The 19,026-nt window shown below is 38.3% G+C and overlaps 1 protein-coding gene across 1 annotated transcript in view; it reads right to left on the reverse strand.

The window, feature by feature from the left end:
* The window catches only part of dsd (attractin-like protein dsd), a 54,168-nt gene that overhangs the window by 2,832 nt on the left and 32,310 nt on the right, over positions 1 to 19,026 (reverse strand). Inside the window, exons 11-25 of the mRNA XM_089646733.1 lie at positions 17,689 to 17,838; positions 17,423 to 17,531; positions 17,176 to 17,319; positions 16,285 to 16,484; positions 16,056 to 16,173; positions 15,176 to 15,300; positions 14,826 to 14,997; positions 13,792 to 14,013; positions 12,676 to 12,874; positions 10,508 to 10,650; positions 10,057 to 10,206; positions 9,261 to 9,483; positions 8,600 to 8,758; positions 8,089 to 8,215; positions 7,480 to 7,667 (exon numbers count right to left, since the gene is read on the reverse strand). Of these exons, the coding sequence (XP_089502859.1) occupies positions 7,480 to 7,667; positions 8,089 to 8,215; positions 8,600 to 8,758; positions 9,261 to 9,483; positions 10,057 to 10,206; positions 10,508 to 10,650; positions 12,676 to 12,874; positions 13,792 to 14,013; positions 14,826 to 14,997; positions 15,176 to 15,300; positions 16,056 to 16,173; positions 16,285 to 16,484; positions 17,176 to 17,319; positions 17,423 to 17,531; positions 17,689 to 17,838 (2,429 nt within the window). The remainder of the gene's footprint in view (positions 1 to 7,479; positions 7,668 to 8,088; positions 8,216 to 8,599; positions 8,759 to 9,260; positions 9,484 to 10,056; positions 10,207 to 10,507; positions 10,651 to 12,675; positions 12,875 to 13,791; positions 14,014 to 14,825; positions 14,998 to 15,175; positions 15,301 to 16,055; positions 16,174 to 16,284; positions 16,485 to 17,175; positions 17,320 to 17,422; positions 17,532 to 17,688; positions 17,839 to 19,026) is intronic.

The following is a 19,026-nucleotide window of genomic DNA, read 5'->3' on the forward strand; positions in this document are numbered from 1 at the left end:
GAATGGTATATTTAATTTAAGGGTACGACAGCTTAAAAAGGTAAGTTTTTAGTTTAGACCTGAATTCTATTGGACTTGTTATGGATCTTAGTTCCGGAGGAAGTTTATTCCAAGCCTTCGGTCCAGATACTCCGAAAGCGCGATCACTAAACTTAGTATTTGGCTTGCGCTTAGGTTCCATCAGTCTGCCTAAAGCTGATGATGTTGCTGATCTAAGAGTTGACTGCCTCAGACCAGTGTTTTCCGGGACGCATAGTTCAGAGATGTAGGGTGGGGCCATTTCATTGATGGATTTAAACACCATCCAGCACAGTTTGTACTGGATTCTTTCAGGGCACTTGAGCCAGTGAAGGTTACGAAGGTGTTCTGAAATGTGCAAATATTTTGAAACCCCGATTATGAGCCGCGTTGCTGCAATCTTACCGATTGTGATGAGAGGTAAATGTGCTGATGAAATTAATGCTTCATTAAAAATATCTTACCTTTGGCAATACGTAAATAAATTGGAACTAAAAGCAACTTGACAGTTTTGTTGAAAACAGGCTTCGGAGTTGTTGTTCAAAATTGGTAATGGGCGGCTACCACAAGACAATGGAAGACTTATTATTAAAAACTTTGCGTTTTGGTAAATAATCTTCAAGAATTGGTTGACAATATTTATCCCAAAATTATGAATAACATAGGTTGTAAGACTAAACCTTGGTTTAAGGAGAGAGCAATTCTGTCACCTAATAACAAGTAGGCAAGTTGAATAACTTGATTCTCTGGAAGATTGATGCACCGACGCACAGTGGTCCCAAATCCCGATCTAGCTAGACAAAAAGATTTCAACAATGTTTTTATTTATGTACAAAAATATTCTCACAACATTGAAAAATGTCCATAGTATTATGTTCACATTGATAAAAAATTTAAAACAATACGCGCGATACATGGCATCGTTGTAAACACGACACTTTGGATGTGCAAATCGTTCGCCTAGCGGTCAGTCGCTTTCAGGTGTGCACGTTGTTCGGTCGTTAGTGTTGTTATTTGAAATCGGAGAGAAATTACGCAAACATAGAAATTGAAGTCTATGGTATGTTCTTTCAAATTGATTTGATTATTTTATAATTTGCTTATTCAACATTAATTTCATTATTAATTAAAAATCATGAAAAAAGTATCAATATTTACAATTATTTTCCAAAGTTTGATTAAACTTTCAAAATCGTGTACCGATTTGTACCACCAAACAAAACCAGTTTCATATAAAACCATTTTTTATGTATAATATCTGATAAAATTTGTTTGCTCAAACTTGCTCTTTTGTCTTTTACAGAGCCTATACCTACAATCTATCGTTTGGATATTTTGGAGATTCTAGAAGTAAAGGGCACGTCAAATTTGAATTGTGCTGCAACACGGCAGTGTGTTTATGAACATATACAAAATTTATTGAAGAAAAACAGTTTCACAAGTCTTGAGGATAGTTTACTTAAGAAAAACATCGCTTCGTTTCTATTAATATTTCAAAGAAAATGGATTGAAGTCGGAAGAAGTACTGTAAAATTGAAGTTTAAGCACGCAAAATGGCTTAACACAGTTTTTATTCTTCATATAGTCACGCGTGAAGAGGGTCTACGTGGTAGACCAGAAAAAGAATTTGATTTATGCTCGTCAAAAAGCAAAACAAGAAAAATTAAATGTCTTCTGAATTCTCGAAGTCCACAAGAACTCTCTCATGCTACTCAAATCAGCTTGAGGTCACATGGAAAGCGGGATGCTGCCAAAAATATTAACGAGGCAACTGAATTTTCACCCAAACGAGCTACAAAGATGAAAAATATTTTGAAGGATCACAATTTAAAACCAATCCCATATTCACCTCGGGAAGCTCTAGCTTCCGTTATTAACAATAAATTCACCCAGCAGCAATATCTTTATATACTAAATGGGGCAAAAGAACGGAGAGCAAATATTTATCCCTCATACAAAAAAGGCTCAGAAATCTCGAAACAAGACTATAAAAAAAAAGAATTTCATACTCGAAAAATATCGCGTATCTGCACAAATGAAGATTTGTTTCGTACACTACTTATAAATTCGGACCTTATAATATCCGGAATAACCACAATATCAATAAAACATTCCGATGTCTTACCTAGTGGTGTCGTAAAATTATTATCTATTTCAGAAGTTCCAGCGAAGAAAATACAGAAGTCTGTTAACAAAGCCACTGTTGCAACATTAGCATTTAATAATAGTGACGATAGCGACTCAGCCAGTAGTTCATAAACAAAAAATGTCATTCGGTTTTGTTCTTATATTATGTTAAAAAAATATTTTTTACTAATAACTTAAAATAAGTACTTTGTTATGACTTAATCGAGCCATCGTACCATACGCATTTTATTAGTAATTAATTTTGTTTTAAAAATTCTGTAACAATGGCTAAAAAAAAGGTATATTTTTTAAAGTATTTTTTTTATTACTTTGTGACCCTTTTGCATCATATGCCTAGAAAAAATATTTTTGTCTAGCTAGATCGGGATTTGGGACCACTGTGCGACGCAAGCATACTACTCTGTAGACATTGTGCTTGATATTGAAGAGGCTGTTCATTTTCCTACAGAATTTCTCAAATCATTGCAGCCCTCTGGACTCCCACCACATAATTGTTATTGAAAGTAGGGAGTCTTATTATTTTATTACGGAAACTTAAACCATCCAAATTGTGCAATGGTCCACGTTTGCAGGTAAAATCTTAAAAAACGTTCAAAATTGATTGTACAATACTGACCGGATGAGGAACTGGAGAAGTTGTTTTAATTTCCCCGATTCCTTTAAGAACAAACCGTTTCAATTTAAATAACTACAATTTCCAGTAAAACTGTCTTTTTCAATGGTCAATAATAAGTCACAAGGCCAAACATTCAATGTTGCAGGATTGGATTTTAGTGTTGAGTGTTTTTCACTTGGACACTATATGTGGCTCTTTTGCGTGTAACTTTAAATCAAAATCTGTTTGTACCGTCCAATGAAAAAACAGCTATAAACGTTGTACATAAAGACATTCTGTAGCTACTGGCAGAATAGTCTGATTCAAGATAAAACTATGATATTTACAGCTAATATAATCTAATTATGTCACTAAATTGGTAAGCTGTGTGAAAAATGTAATGTTTACAATAAAATAAAATATTAATTTAAAAATACAAAACACATAAACGCTAAACGCACTTTTTGGAACTGTCAATGTCACGCCAAAAAATAGAACATGTGCCTAAATCACTGGGACACTTACGACGCCACATTACACATTGTCTGGTTATGATATGATGACCCTAGGAGCGGTAACGTAACAGCTACACACCCATGCAAAGCCGGAGCGGTTGCTAGTATTTATATAATTAAATCCAATGGTCACGTATACAACAGTGAGATTCAGCAACAAATCAACCTATTTGTGCCGGAGTCTCATATTCTAGGATGGTGTAAGAGCTCACCCATAGATGGCACTAGATTAGTCTATTAGGTTTCTCATAGATGGCGTTTAGTTGTTGAGTATTGTAGAGAGCGAGTGCATGATAAATGAGGTGGCAACCTCCAGGTCAGGGTCCATATTATTCCATCCGCCTGCTAATTAACATACCAGAACCCATTGTCTATCTAACACATCAAAGTGTTTTGCTGAGCGGGACTTTTATTCAATAAGAAAGTTTGTGAGAAACCAACACTTTCTAAATACAGTAGACGACAAATTCTTTGAAATCTACAGTGAGTTTCTAAGGTTTTGGACGGGTTGTTTTACAGAATTTAAACAATTTTAAAGTTAAAATTGAAGTTCTGTTATTATTTCATCATGGGCTGGTTGTTTCACAGTACTTGGATAATAACGAAACTTGAACAGGACTTTCACAGAACTTTGAAATTTGACAAAGTGTTAAAATTCTGTGAAACGACCCGACCTAAATGTATCAACAGTACTTAAAACAGTTACAAATAAAATGAAGTAAGTTGAGAATATTGAATAACCCACCAGTGTTTTGTATAATGGAGACAAATTGCATCAAATAAAGGTATGGGCCCAGTACAAATTTATAATGCATTGAACGAGTCCCAGAGATATTTATACAACTTTTGCATCTTTATTTTATTTTATTTTTTTTTAAATTTTATTTGGGAAACAAACAGTTATACAAATATATTTTAATACAAATCATTTTTACCAAGTTGCATAAACCAGTAAAGTTTCCACAGAAGATTCATTTTATATATATGTAGAAAAACACATGAATATAAATAATACAATACAATATAAATACTAAAAGGAAAATCTCCAAAAAAAAATAAATAAAAAGACTACAGATTCAATCCATACAAAAACAATACACACACTAACACTACTAAGTTTCCCGCAACGATCGAACGCTACTCTCTTAGGAATGCTATGAATCCTGCGAGGCTCGTATTGAACACATCGATATTTGTGCATAATCTATTAAAGGTGCTACAGCTTCTTCTTATAAATACATTTTCAAGATAATTAGTATTGCTCTTAGGAATATAAAATGTGTCCGGAGATCGAGTTACTCTTAATGGACATCTGAAATGAATATTTTGTAAAAGGTATGGGCTATCAATAAAATAGTGGATTATCTTATATAGGTCTCAATCTATGCAATCCATCTCAGACTTTATCATTTTGACTATCTTTTTGTCATCAGCATATAAGTACAGCTGAGAATTACGGATAATTTTGCTAGTCATTCATAAAAATATTAAATAAAAGGGGGCCAAGGTGAGATCCCTGGGGTACTCCTGAGGTTACGGGCACGAAACTAGAGCAAAACCCTTGAACAGTTACAGCTTGTGTACGATTGTAGAGGTAAGAGGCTAACCAACGAAGGAGGTCACCGTGTATACCCATTGCTTCGACTTTCTTATGGAGTGGTAGTACTCGCAGTATCGCCCTGGTGAAAGACCACCATTCAGAAACAAAACATTTTTTGAAATGGCTTTAGCCGTGTTGGGTTGACACTTTAAATTTACCCAATCTCTTTCCCTTTCCCACTCCCTTCAGCCTCACAACATACCCCAATTGATGGCATAGTAGCACTGGCTCTGAACAGTTGAGACTCTTGTGCGGTATTTACATAGAAAAGGTTAATAAAAACTTGGAGAGGAATGGAAGGAGGGATATGGCGTTGGGGCATATACTTATATTTTTGTGCAGCCTTTCGATACAGACAATGTTGGCCTGATATCCGATTCTGTATCGAAGATATAACATTGTTATTTTTTTGGGGTTAAAAGCAGTATATTTATTTGCAAGTAAAATAATATTACATTACAATATGTTAGTATAAAGGTGGGCTAACTAAGACTACAAATAATAAAGTATATCATAAAATATAATAAGAATATAATGGAATATTATGAAGTTTCTTAAGTTTAAAGCAAAAATGGTACTTACTTACAGTCCGTCAAGAAAGTGTAGAAGATTAATAAAATGGAACAAAGTTTTTCATTACCATGACAACACCGATATTAGAACAATTATAGAATGCAGTTTCAAATGTGAGGTTATGTTTGGAATCATAAATTGACAGATTGACATTGGACAAAAACTTGACGGACTGTACAGACTTAATTATAATATTATGCAATTGTATTTTCAATAGCGTTGTTCGCATGCTGGAACGAACATTGAATTCTAGATATTGAAGTAAAATAAATTAGGAATAAATGACACAAATTATTGTGAAAAATCACTCAAAGGTACTAAACTAAATATGGCAGAACAAACTAGGGATAAGCAATGATGTTACAATATATATATAGACACGCTGTAGAAATCTCAAAGTGGCAAGCCAAAAGCACGACAATTGAATTGCTTTCAATTTCATAGTTTTGATATCAAATACCCACGCGTCGCGTAAGTTGGTGTGCTACCTCTAAGTAAATTGCATTAAAAAAGTGCCAAAATGCCATTGTGTGTGTAATGAAAAAATGTTTTCATCAATTGGCAAACTCCAAGAAATAAGATTTCATTCATAAATACACAAAAAATTAATTTTATTATTACAAAAAATACAATCATTTCGATTGTTTCCTGAAGATTTTCAGCGCCATTAGAGAAAGTGATATAGCAAATGTAGCATCACAACTTAACAGCAGTAGTTCGTCTCAATCAGTATTCCGTGTTCGTCTTATAGTGTAAGCGAGTAGTGTATCTTGTTATCTCAGTCACAAACACGACGTACAATGCAGGATTCAACGGAAATACAAAAACGCCGCCCGCTATCGTTTATTTCTTTCACACGCACATATTCTTTGCATATCTATCTTTGTCATACACAAACATATTCAAGCAATGTTTGAATTAAGAATTTACTGGAAACATAAGATTGTTTCTTACTTGCCACATATTATCTTGAGTTTGTGAGTCTAGATGTATTGTAACATCATTAGTAAATTTATAATAAAAAGAAACAAATAAAATTAGCCAAATTGGTATCTTTGTTACACTGGTCAGAAAAAATCATTTGTGTGACATTTTAATTTAACTGTAACTCATAATCGTTTAAATATTTTTTTGATATTTCATAATATATGTAAAGCGAACTGTAATTCAAATTGAATTTAAAAACTTTCCTTGGGTGTGCTCAATTTTTTAAAAGTGAGACTATACTACATATCGTGCAAGTTAAATTATTAGGATTAATTTAAATGACAATTTAATAACTTTTAACAACATACATCGTTTGTTGATATTATATGAACCCCGATGACTTCAAAACCTTGTTAGTAATAATCTTAAAAATTGAATATACAAATTAACCGTTAATTCAAAATAATGTCAACATCTTTAATTTAATCTATTGTCATGTCACCTTTTGAATAATCAATTGCAATAAACCTAATACATTTATCAAAATTAAGAGTAAATGTCATGCATAAAGTTGCTCATTATGTAAATTTATAAAAAGTCATTTATATTTTGACAGATGACATTTGTGTTTAACCTCTATTCAGCACAGTGTAAATGTTTTTTTTAAAGGAACAATTATTATTATTCTTTAATTTTTATGCATGGACGCCGTTTAGAATTTGTAGTGGCATTTTGAATTTTAGCATATTATTTGTAATATTGTATGCAGAGTAGAGTAAAATTTTTCTGAATTCTATGAGGTCTATCAAGCATCAAATGTTTTTTACCACTGCCAGTTGTGATTCAGGTTTGAAAGGGTTAATGTAATGGTCAAAGTGGATTGCAATGTAATTTATAAAAATGAGAAATAAAAGTGGTCCAAAGTGAGTACCTTGTGGTACACCACTAGTCGCAGGAAAAGCTTTTGAAATAAATGTTTGATAGTTCAACAAATATTATTTCATCTTATGTGTTGTTTTCCAGATAATGTAGTTATAATTTTCCTGTTTTAAAATAGTGTGTAGATAGGTCTCATTGGGGGTCCTTCACCATTCCCACATTACCTGACAAGAAGTGACAGGACGGCGGCCTTGCTGCCGCTGCAGGGCTCTAAGGCGATGGGGCTGGGCGAGTCGCGCTTCCTCTTGGCGGGCGGGGGGGCTGCGGGGGTCGGGGACTCCCCCACCGCCCCCCCTACCGCGGGGGGACTGTCCGCCCCCTGCCGCTCCCGGATCTCTATCTCCACCAATACCTGGACCAGAAAATTTATCTCTCTATAGTTCTCCATGCACATTAATTTGTTATAGTGATGAGGATTTTTATTACATAGACATTTTTAAAATAAACACAATCACACAATGTAAAAAATGGAAAATAAACAAAAAAAAAGCAAGCGATCCTTTCAAGAATCAAAGGGATTTTCCTTTTGAATTATTCCGCAATGAATAATAATAATATATCGGTATCAGAAGCGATTTCATTCGGAAATCACTCCCTTCCAAACTGCATAGAGTGAAATTCGAGCATGCCTAGTATGTATGTAGTAAGTTATTTGGATAGTCATGAATAGTGGCTGAACTCTCTCATGTAAAGAAAATCACTCCATGATCAACCCGTAGTAAGCGAATTATCATGATAGATCTGGTTTGGTACGGTCTATTGTAAGTATTTACCTGTGAGAAGGGGCGGGAGGCCATCTGCTCCATCTCCACGAAGAGACGCTGCCGCCGCCGGTACATGTCGTACTTCTGCTTTATCTTCCACATGATGGCGGCCACCAGCAATAGCAGCAGGAAACAGCTGCAACACAAATTTAACAGAAACATTTAAATATGTGCCTTTTATCCTGGTGAAACTATCTGTGAAACACCTTTCACTTCCCATAGTTCTGACTTCGAGTAGTTGAGAATGTTGTGTAGTAAGATAACTTAGGGCAATTATTTTACACATAGTCACAACTGAGGATCGACCCAGGACCTCGGTTTTAATGGCACAACACTCTAACCACTGAGCTATTCTGGGTTCGATCCCCAATTGCGACTGTACCTTGTTATTTTCTGTGTCTTGTTCTGTGATTAAATATGTATAACTTTATTGGTTTTTAAATACCGTGGATGTACAAAATGGCATGCAATAGTTCCCATGGTTTCGCAAATCTTGCGTAGGGGCACGTGAAATACTCACGAAGAGAAGGTGATGAAGAACTGCTGTAGGTTGAGTTTGGGATATTGTGAGAAGGAGATCTGTATCCAGAGCGGAGGTTGGAAGTCATACACGTACACGTAGAAAGTGGTCAGGGTCACATTGTCTTCTATGCCGAAGTTGTGGTCTGCCTTGGCGAACCTGGAAGGACAAGGCTTATATTAGCACATATTGACAATCAAAGTGCTTGCTTATTGAAGGCAAGACAGTACAGTGGTCCCCAACTTTCTGCAATGATTGTTAACATCAGAATCAACTTCTAAATTCATCTAAATCACAACGGCCAAGAATAATTTGATCATATTATGAATGTTGAATGGGAATACTGTGTTTGCCTTAGCGGTATTTCAATGGAAAATAGAATTATGGTGTTGAGGAATCGGCCTGGAGGATTCGCCACCCATCTTCTTCACCACAGTGTCGAGCATCGGTCTGAAGGAGTTCATCATCCAGTCTCCACCTACCGCGCATCGAGCACGCATGTGACCTATTGCATGCATCCCATCGTGAAGCACATCGACACAACAACACTGTCTACTTAATAAAGACACTGTGATACCACCACATCTTTCATTTGTCTCTACCGACCGTCACCCACAGCTTCTTTGATTTCTATTGTGTATTATCAATTCAGCGGTCTCGCCTGTATTTGAAGGTGGTGCAGTTGATGGAGTGGAAGACACTCTTCTCCTGTCCGTTGGCGGTGCGGATTGTGATGTTCATCTTAGCCAGCACGGAGCAGGTGATGCTGAAGTCCGCGTCGATGTCAGGCTTGATGGGCGAGTTGCGGAAGTTGATTTGGGTGAAGTGGCGGTCCTCCTTCTTCGACAGGTTGAATGTGAACTGATAGTCGATGGCCAGGTCGTCTGGAAAGGAACAAGCATTTAAATCAGTAGACATAAAAAATAAGCTTCCCAAATGTCGCCCTCGACGTATTCAAAGGAGAAAACAGGAATGTGAAAAATCAGTGTCGGAACCAATAGAAAACAATCGGAAGTTCCTCAAGGGTCAGAATTGGGTCCTATTTTATTTAATAAAACTGTTAACAATAAATGAAAACATTATAAATGCGATAACAAATAGCAAAAAATATAGTTCACAATCTAACTAACCTAACCTAATTTAAATTAATGAAGAGTTTGTATTTAAACTTATTACAGGTAATGTGGTAGTAAACTAACCTAGTAATTCTTCCCAGGAAAATCAACACTGTAAATTGGTTCTGCACTTTTCAAAAAGGAAAATCAAAGCCTGTGTTGGAGCCCTCCCAGGATATAACGTGTGGATGGTTTATATGCTATAAGAAGCACTGCAATATCCACTAAGGATGTAGATTAAGCGATCCAGAGAAAACTCTGTAGAGACAGCCAATCTTTTGAATTGGCAGGGTACCTCCGGAGCTCATTGCACAGGAGCAAACAGAAGAAAGGGGCACTTACAGTAGCAGGATCCCTTGTTGCTAGGGTCTCCGTGGTAGTGATTGGTGGCATCACACTTCTCGCAGCGATCCCCGGCCAGGCCCTTGGTGGTGCAGAAGCACTTGCCGCTCTCCGGGTGACATAATGTGGCCTGCTCATTGCATTCACACGCTGAAACCAAACAACCAATCAATAAACAAAACAGAACATGGTAAATAGTTGCCATTAACACATTATATGTAAACAGATTGTTACATAGAAGCTAGAAAGGAAGTAAGAAAGAATTGATAGTATATAGGAAAACAAGCAGTCAAAGAAATGGCTCACACTTTAGGTGACCAGTGACAGGACAAAGAAATAGACTGGGGTACTATCGTTACATGATAAGATTTAACACAGACTTTTCTAGCTCAGTAAATGTCATAATGTAATACATTTATTATACAAAGCAGTGAAATGAATGAATACTCACGTTGACAGCGCCCCCCGTTGAGTGGGTTGCCCCAGTAGCCGGGGGAGCAGCGCTCGCAGTGCGCCCCCATGGTGAGGTTGCCACAGGGCTGCAGGCAGGTGGTGCCCCCGTCTGCGCAGGTGGAGTGCCCGTTACACTGGCAACTGGAAACAATCACAAATTAGTCTCGAATTATTAATCACGAATTTTATATTTTTTATTGTTCTTTATAGTATTATTCCGTTAAACAACATTTAAGCAGTTTGCCAACAGGATGTATGTACATGATAAATTACAATGTAAATATGTATACATAATATTATTACTAATTATAAATTTATATAATATTGTTACTACTTATAAGATATTCGGATTATTATTATTGGCACATATAATCTAAAATACAGTAGAACCTCGTTAATTCGAAATCGAGCGGACATCAAAAATCAAATTTCGAATTAACGAATTCCCACGTAATTCGAAATTTTATGAAAAAAAAAAAAAACATACGGCGAAAATCGAGTTCCTCGGCCGCCTCTTCAAATTCGGGTGGTATCTTTGGAGTAAATTCGTATTTATACGAATTATTTCCGTTTAAATAGAATTTTTGCAGCCGATTTTCGCCGCGATGGGCCCCTCAAGTTCAGTTATTCTAACATAAAAATACCACACATTTCCGCGTAAATCAAATTTTCGCAACTGATTAACGTCGCGGCCGGCCCTTTAAACTCGGATATTCAAAAAATACGATATATTTATGCGTAAACCGAAATTCCGCGGCCGATTTCGATCACAGCCGACCCTTTAAATTCAGATAATTTAAGTAAATTTCGTAAAAATACGTCATATTTCCGCGTGAATCGAAATTTTGCGGCCGATTTCCGTCGTGTCGGATATTTTAACTCAGATATTCGAAGTAAATTTAGTAAAAATACGATATATTTCCGCGTAAATTGAAATTTCGGCGCCGATTTCCGTCGCGCCGGATCTTTGAAATTCAGATATTTGAAATAAACTCGTAAAAATGCGATATATTTAAGCATTAAACCGAAATTTCGCGGCCGATTTCCATCAGGCCGGATATTTTAACTCAGATATTCGAAGTAAATTTATTAAAAATACGATATATTTCCGCGTAAATCGAATTTTCTCGGCAGATTTTCGTCGCGGCCGGCCTTTTAAATTCAGATATTTGAAGTATATTCGTAAAAATATGTCGTATTTCCACAATTGAAATTTGGCGATCGAATTCCGTCGCAGCCGACCCTTTGAATTCAGATATTTGGTTTAAATTTATAAAACTACCACATATTTCCGCATAAAACGAATTTTCTCCGCCCTTCAAACTCGGATATTCGAAATAAATTGGAAAAAATACGACATTCCAGTGTAAATCGATTCCGATTTACAAAATAATGATACTAATTAGGGCGATGTATAATGACGTAAAAATTCACTTTTCGGCGTTTTACCGTCATGGCTTTTTGTCATGTCAAGTTTTTCGAATTACACAAACAAATTTGCATAAAGGGTAACAAATAATTATAAGCAATAATACTAGATGGCGTCGAGTGCGAAATTTAGCATTAACAAAGCCTTTCCTACAAAAATAAAGTTGGTTGTTTACAGGTGAAAAAATATAATAAGCAGTAATTGTTGATTGAGGTACTAGTACATATTGAATCATTTTTCACTTTCATGGCACTTTTTGGCATTTCACATAAAAATAATTAGAAGTTTCATAATTTTTTTTTCAAAAAGGTGCCCATTTTAATTTGTCTATTGTTAACGTCTATATTTGAATGTAAAGCATCGTGTTTTATCTTTCGAACAACATTTAGATCATATTTCTCACAATAACAATAAGGGAGATACACCGATTTCTATGAGACCAGATGAGTTGTACCCAAAAGCGAACAAATTAGCTTAAAGGGTTCATATTATTTAGTTACCGATATTATCCATTACAGTGAAACCCACTGATAAAGTTCCCAAATAAGAAGTATTGTTTTACTGTTCCTTGAAGACCGAAATGCAAAAATCTCACATATATAAGGTTTTCCCACATGAAAAAATATCTCGTCCCTTGGAAAACCACATACGCGAGAATAAACAATGTTTAGGCAAATTCTCATTAATAGATTTGGGCATTGACGATATCTAGCTGTTAATTATATTCTGATACATACCTGGGGCAGTGTGTGAAGTGCCAGTTGTGGCAGGAGCGCGGGGCGGTGGGGTGCGCGGCGCCGCCGGGCATGCATGCCCCGAGCCCCGTGCGGCTGCCATCGTCGCACCAGCCGCACGCTGGCTCCTCGCGGCAGCTGTTGCAGGAGGCGTAAGCCACGCACGGGTCAGCCGTCTCGTGCGCCACTGATGGGGCCACCGCTGGGGAAAGAACGGGTCAGTTTTAATTCGTTAATAATATAGTTTCATCTTACGTGAAAAAGTGAGATTTTTTCCTACTTATTATTTTTCAATTGACTTTTAAAGTTATGTTGTTTAATAGCCTACTATGCCTGTAGGTAAATAAAAAGTTTTAAAAAATCAACCTTTATATTGATGACAAAATGGATTTAAAATGTCTGATTTCTCTAGAAATTGTTATTATAATTTTTAATTGTATGAACAAAATAAAAAGTGAAGAGACAATTATCTTGCAAATTTAAAAAAAAGGTCTGTGTTTTTTGATATTTTATTTCTGTAATTTTAAGACGTTTTCATTAAAAATGTTTGAAATTAAAATATTACAATTTTTAAACATTAAAGTATATTTAAATACAACAATCTAAAAGATAAGTTTATCTAGTTCTTAAATTGGGATGAAGAAAAATATAGAACATTTAAAATACTTTCAATGTGAAATTATTATTATTTGAAGTTTATACAACAGATAAACTACCCCCTTTGACTGGATAATCAATGTATACATCTTATGTATCTTTCCATAAACTATTTTATGTCAGTTTCTATTTAACGTTTCAATTCTTTGTTATTTATTTTAAACCATGTCTGTGTGTACATCTATCTATCTTCTATATAAATAAAAATGTATATGTTCATTTGTTCAAAATCTTCAATCTCCAAAAATTATTCATCGATATTCGTCTCCGAGGAGACGGCGCGCGCGGGCCCCGGCGACGTGCTTTGAAATTTTGACACAACGTTGCATTCGAATACGCGTGTGTTTTTATATATCTATATTATATAAATGTCACCTGTGAGAGGTAAAAACATGCTTTTATGAAAAACAGCGTAATCTGTCGGACACTAAAGTGCTGTGGTAGTTAAATAAGGTAAGTTACCGGTATTGTGGGAAGATCTGCAGCGGGCGATGACGGTGGTCCACTCGCGGCACTGGCCGTAGGGGAAGGAGGCGGTATAGGCATTCTTGTCCACACAGCGCGCTTGGTTCTGGCACCAGATGCACTCCTCCTGCGTGCAGTTGGAGCACGAGGCCATCTCCCAGCACGAGGGGCTGCATACACTGCTGGCGGAGCTGCTGTGAACGTCTGACACTACAGAAACTGGAAAAATAAACACATTATTGCCATATGACTATTTTAATACAGCCTCGTATTCTGGAAGTTGTATAAATAGAAGACTAGAAATAGGCTATTTATGAGAAAGTTGAAAACGTTTTTGCTCTTCGTCCTTTGTATGGTAGGGGATCAAGGGGACTTCTAGGTTTACGAGACAGTCTAGGGGCTCAGGCGTCACCCTGTGGACCTCATCAATACTGCAGGGGAATGAATGGAGCGGCCATTCGTTGACTACATGTGTGGTGGTCTGTGCCGCACTGCATTCACACATCGCAGACTCTTTAATAGCCCACCTATGTATCATGTGGGCACGGAGGCTGTGGGAGCACTTTACCCTATTGATGGAGGATCAGAGATTAAAAGAACAGAGAGAACCCAGCCTGCTAAAGGTTTTTGTGGTATGTGCACACACACGGGAGTACAGAATTATACAGATATACTATATAAGAATTGTACAAAGTAGCAAAGAGGCAGATGGAAAATTCCACAGCCGAGCTGTTGATCTCAAAACAAATTATAGAAACAAACCTTTCACACATGACAAATGTCAACTGTGTGCAAATGCTGGGCGCGCATTTAGCCTGCTTCCTGACTATGCAGCGGTGCCGAAGGGATCAACGATGCTGGTTCTTTGGAGCATCTTCCATTGAAATACCGATAGAAAGAAGGACAGCATTCCCACTTGACACCTACCCTCTAGTCAAGGGTTGTATTCTAGTATTTGGCTCCAGACCAAATTTAACAGTGGGGCTCACTTGTAATTTGTACAGGGTCAGCAGTAGTATAATGAAACGTACCGGCAGTGTGTTGAGTGCACTTGGCTGCGTCCAGGTCCCAGTGGCAGGGGGAAGGCGAGTGGGCCCCCTGCACGATGTTGGATGCGCTGGCTCCGAGGCAGGAGCGGCAAGAGTGTAGCGAGGAGCACGCCGCCCCCCCCTCCGCCGGACACTCCTCCAGCGAGGTGATGGTCTGAAACTCATATATTTGCTAATTAATTAAATGTACATATTCTCAGTCCTGTCCTAGTGAGAGATCACCATTCAGTGCTTAAGCATTGCTTTAACAATAGCTAGATACTCTATATAATATAATTATTCTCATCTCATTCACATCTCCTACACACAAAAGGCTGTCAAAAGCTCATTACCTTCCTCTGCGAATGGTAGCTAGAGCTGCTGCAGCGCTGTGACATGCATACCCCTGCAGGGCACCATACGCATGAGTAGGACGTCTGCACGCACGACGCACAATCCGTCTGCAGTGAACAGCGGTCTGAAACAACAAGCATCCTCTGTAACTTTCCAACGTCTCCATCCCTCCCAGCCTTCCTCAATTTAATAACATACCTACCAAATTGAGGATGCCATAGTCCCATTGGATCACTAGTTATATGGTAAACACAAATTTATAATTTTAAGGCTAGATTTCTCCCCTTTCTCCAACTTGGCTGAGAGAGCAAAAATAGTCCTGCCACCATAACACACAAAGCTCGATCAGAAGATTGTAATACATATCTCAAAACTAGAGCTTACACAAATAATTAAATGCTAATTTAGAAATCAGCTAACTGCTGGACAGTGTCATCTTTGTGTTTAACCTGTTAACTGTGCGGGACGTTTAAATACGTCAAACGTAAACAGTATCGGGTACGGGAAGGACATATGAATACGTTCTTGAAATATATGTTGCACCCTGGAACGGGCGGGACCTATATTTCCGAGCAACAAAGGTCATGTCATCCATACATGTCTAATTTTTTTGATGTTAGAATTTTTTTGTTGGTATTCTTTTCTATTTCAATGTAATTTTGTATTTTCCTTTGTGCGTTATATATAAATAAACGAAAAAATATTTATTTCATAGTCTTTTCATTTATTTTAAGCATAAATTTAAAAAAATAATAATATGAAATTACATCCTCTAAGTGAAAGAGTTTGCGCCCGTTATATGCTGCGTAATTCAAAACGGAATTCCCGGTTAACAGGTTAAGTAAGAAACGACATTGAATTGAAATATGAGTAGATAACCTTTATGTGAGAGCATCCTTTGAGTGATTCGGTCTCTGCTTTCTTCCGGGCACTTGATGTAGCTCTGCTCAAAGTCGGAATCTTGAACTCTTAGGAAGTCTCTTGGCACCTCCGTCACCTGTTGAAATCAAACACAATCATTAGTATCGCAGCTGGTGTGACAAGTGAGCTAAGCCTCCGCAGTGCACACATGTCATATATACAAACAGTGGATGTAGAGAATACTCACGTTGTAACAGTAGCCCCTGTTGGCGTCCCACAGGCATTTGAGTGTGGAGTGCGCGGTGAGGCAGGTGGCCTGCGTGGGGCGGCCGTGGCAGTCCCCCGGAGACAGGCGCAACAGGTCCTGGCGCAGCTGCCCTGAGAAGCCCCCGTATATGTACAGGTTCCCCTCAAACACGGTTCCACTGTGGCCGTATCTGGCCACGTCTGGAACAGACCAAAATTCATTAATTTATTTACATATATTTAGTTGGTCTATTCAGTCACTTAAACTGAAGAGTAGCCAGGAACAAACAAATCACCAGGTTTGGGCCACCTGTCTTACAGAACCACTTGGAAGTTTTTATAAACTTATTTGTAGTGAGTAAATTCCCAGGAATATCCCGAACGGGGAATATTGTTGGGGAATTTTCAACTAAATGGTAAAATACCCAGACTAACCAATGAGGTTGTCTCCTGTAATGAAATTTCATGTTATTTACAAACATATCATATTAATTAAAGTATGCTTAGGTGAGCTGTTGTTAGTTGTTTTAACAAGCCTTCAAAATGTTGATATTTGTGGCCAGCCGATAAGCGTGTAATGTCATAGTCTTTCGACAATTAACATGTAATACTGATTTTAAGATCGTACAAAGTCGAAAATCAATTTATTGAAACCAGCAAACTAGAAAATCAGGTATTAAAAGTTCATAGACCCCATTCTTGCCACTTTCTGCCTCTGAAGTCACCACTGCTCCTATGGATCTCTCCAGCATCCTCATGGGGTTAGGTAATCACTGGTTGACATTGTCTTTGCTCTGCTTCACCCTTGTGCGCCCAACAAACAATCTGTCGGACTAACAAGTACGCCCACTTGAACAGGAACAGAGATGAGTTAGGAATGATGAAGACTTACTCTCTCTGAGGTGGTGTGGTATGAAGAGATGGTGCCAGGAGTCACACAGCACATCGTAGGCCAGCAGCTCATTGGAGTAACACTTGGCTCCAAAACTGTGTGATGTGTCGTTGTGGGTGTTGCCTCCAAAGACTATCATCATACCTGGGAACAAACAAGTCATTAAATACAAAGCGTAAGTAGATTTCTCCGATGTACAGCCACGCTGTTTTGATTATATTTTTTAAAAGATATGCTTGTTACTAACCTGGCGTGACAAAGTTGGCAGAGTGCAGGAACCTGGCACTTGGGGCATGGGCTAGTAGGGTCCATATTCTCGTGGCAGGGTCGTAACTGTACAGATTGGAACTCAGAACCTAAGAACAAACAATACTATCACTATTTTGTAAGCCAACAGAGGTTGATTCATTGAAAAACAGAAATAAATCAGCCATTTTTATTCTACACCACTCCATCTATGTTTCAATGTACATCATGTGTTGATGTAATAGCCAGAGAGTAAAGAGGGCCTACCTGATTGCTTTCGGACTCGGATACGATGCCTCCGTAGACGTAGATCTTGTCGGTCAGAAGGTCCAGAGCGGCCGAGTGTCCGTAGCCTCCCTTGGCCGGATAGCCTCGCGTCTGCACCAGCGCCCACTCGCGGGTACCAAAGTTGTACTCCTGAGGACATAACCAGAGGAAAAGCCTTTAAAATGAGAACGGTGAGATAAAGTAACACACCATTGTGAATAAATTAATTTGATTAAATTGTTCAGGGAATCTGAAGAAGTTTCTGAAGTGCTTTCACTTTTGAAAAACCTTTGAAAAATTTTATTAAAAGGGAAAATTTGACAAACCGCTGTCGAGTCGAAAATAGGTGGTTATCTGGGACAAATGTCGAAATAATAAAAATTGCAAGAGCAAAGCCCCGGCAAGGCTGAGGTCCTGGGTTCAATTTCTCAATACCACAGAATCTAGGAATTGTAAGAACAAAGCCCTGGCAAGGCAGGTCCTGGGTTCAATTCCTCGATGCCACAGAATCTAGGAATTCTAAGAGCAAAGCCCCGGCAAGGCTGAGGTCCTGGGTTCAATTTCTCAATGCCACAGAATCTAGGAATTGTAAGAACAAAGCCCTGGCAAGGCAGGTCCTGGGTTCAATTCCTCGATGCCACAGAATCTAGGAATTCTAAGAGCAAAGCCCCGGCAAGGCTGAGGTCCTGGGTTCAATTCCTCGATGCCACAGAATCTAGGAATTCTAAGAGCAAAGCCCCGGCAAGGCTGAGGTCCTGGGTTCAATTCCTCGATGCCACAGAATCTAGGAATTCTAAGAGCAAAGCCCCGGCAAGGCTGAGGTCCTGGGTTCAATTCCACGATGCCACAGAATCTAGGAATTCTAAGAGCAAAGCCCCGGCAAGGCTGAGGTCCTGGGTTCAATTCCTCGATGCCACAGAATCTAGGAATTCTAAGAGCAAAGCCCCGGCAAGGCTGAGGTCCTGGGTTCAATTCCTCGATGCCACAGAATCTAGGAATTCTAAGAGCAAAGCCCCGGCAAGGCTGAGGTCCTGGGTTCAATTCCTCGATGCCACAGAATCTAGGAATTCTAAGAGCAAAGCCCCGGCAAGGCTGAGGTCCTGGGTTCAATTCCTCGATGCCACAGAATCTAGGAATTCTAAGAGCAAAGCCCCGGCAAGGCTGAGGTCCTGGGTTCAATTCCTCGATGCCACAGAATCTAGGAATTCTAAGAGCAAAGCCCCGGCAAGGCTGAGGTCCTGGGTTCAATTCCTCGATGCCACAGAATCTAGGAATTCTAAGAGCAAAGCCCCGGCAAGGCTGAGGTCCTGGGTTCAATTCCTCGATGCCACAGAATCT

Source organism: Hesperophylax consimilis, chromosome 25 (assembly GCF_061612785.1).
Source record: "Hesperophylax consimilis isolate HC1 chromosome 25, BYU_Hcon_1.0, whole genome shotgun sequence".
Lineage (NCBI taxonomy): Eukaryota > Metazoa > Arthropoda > Insecta > Trichoptera > Limnephilidae > Hesperophylax > Hesperophylax consimilis.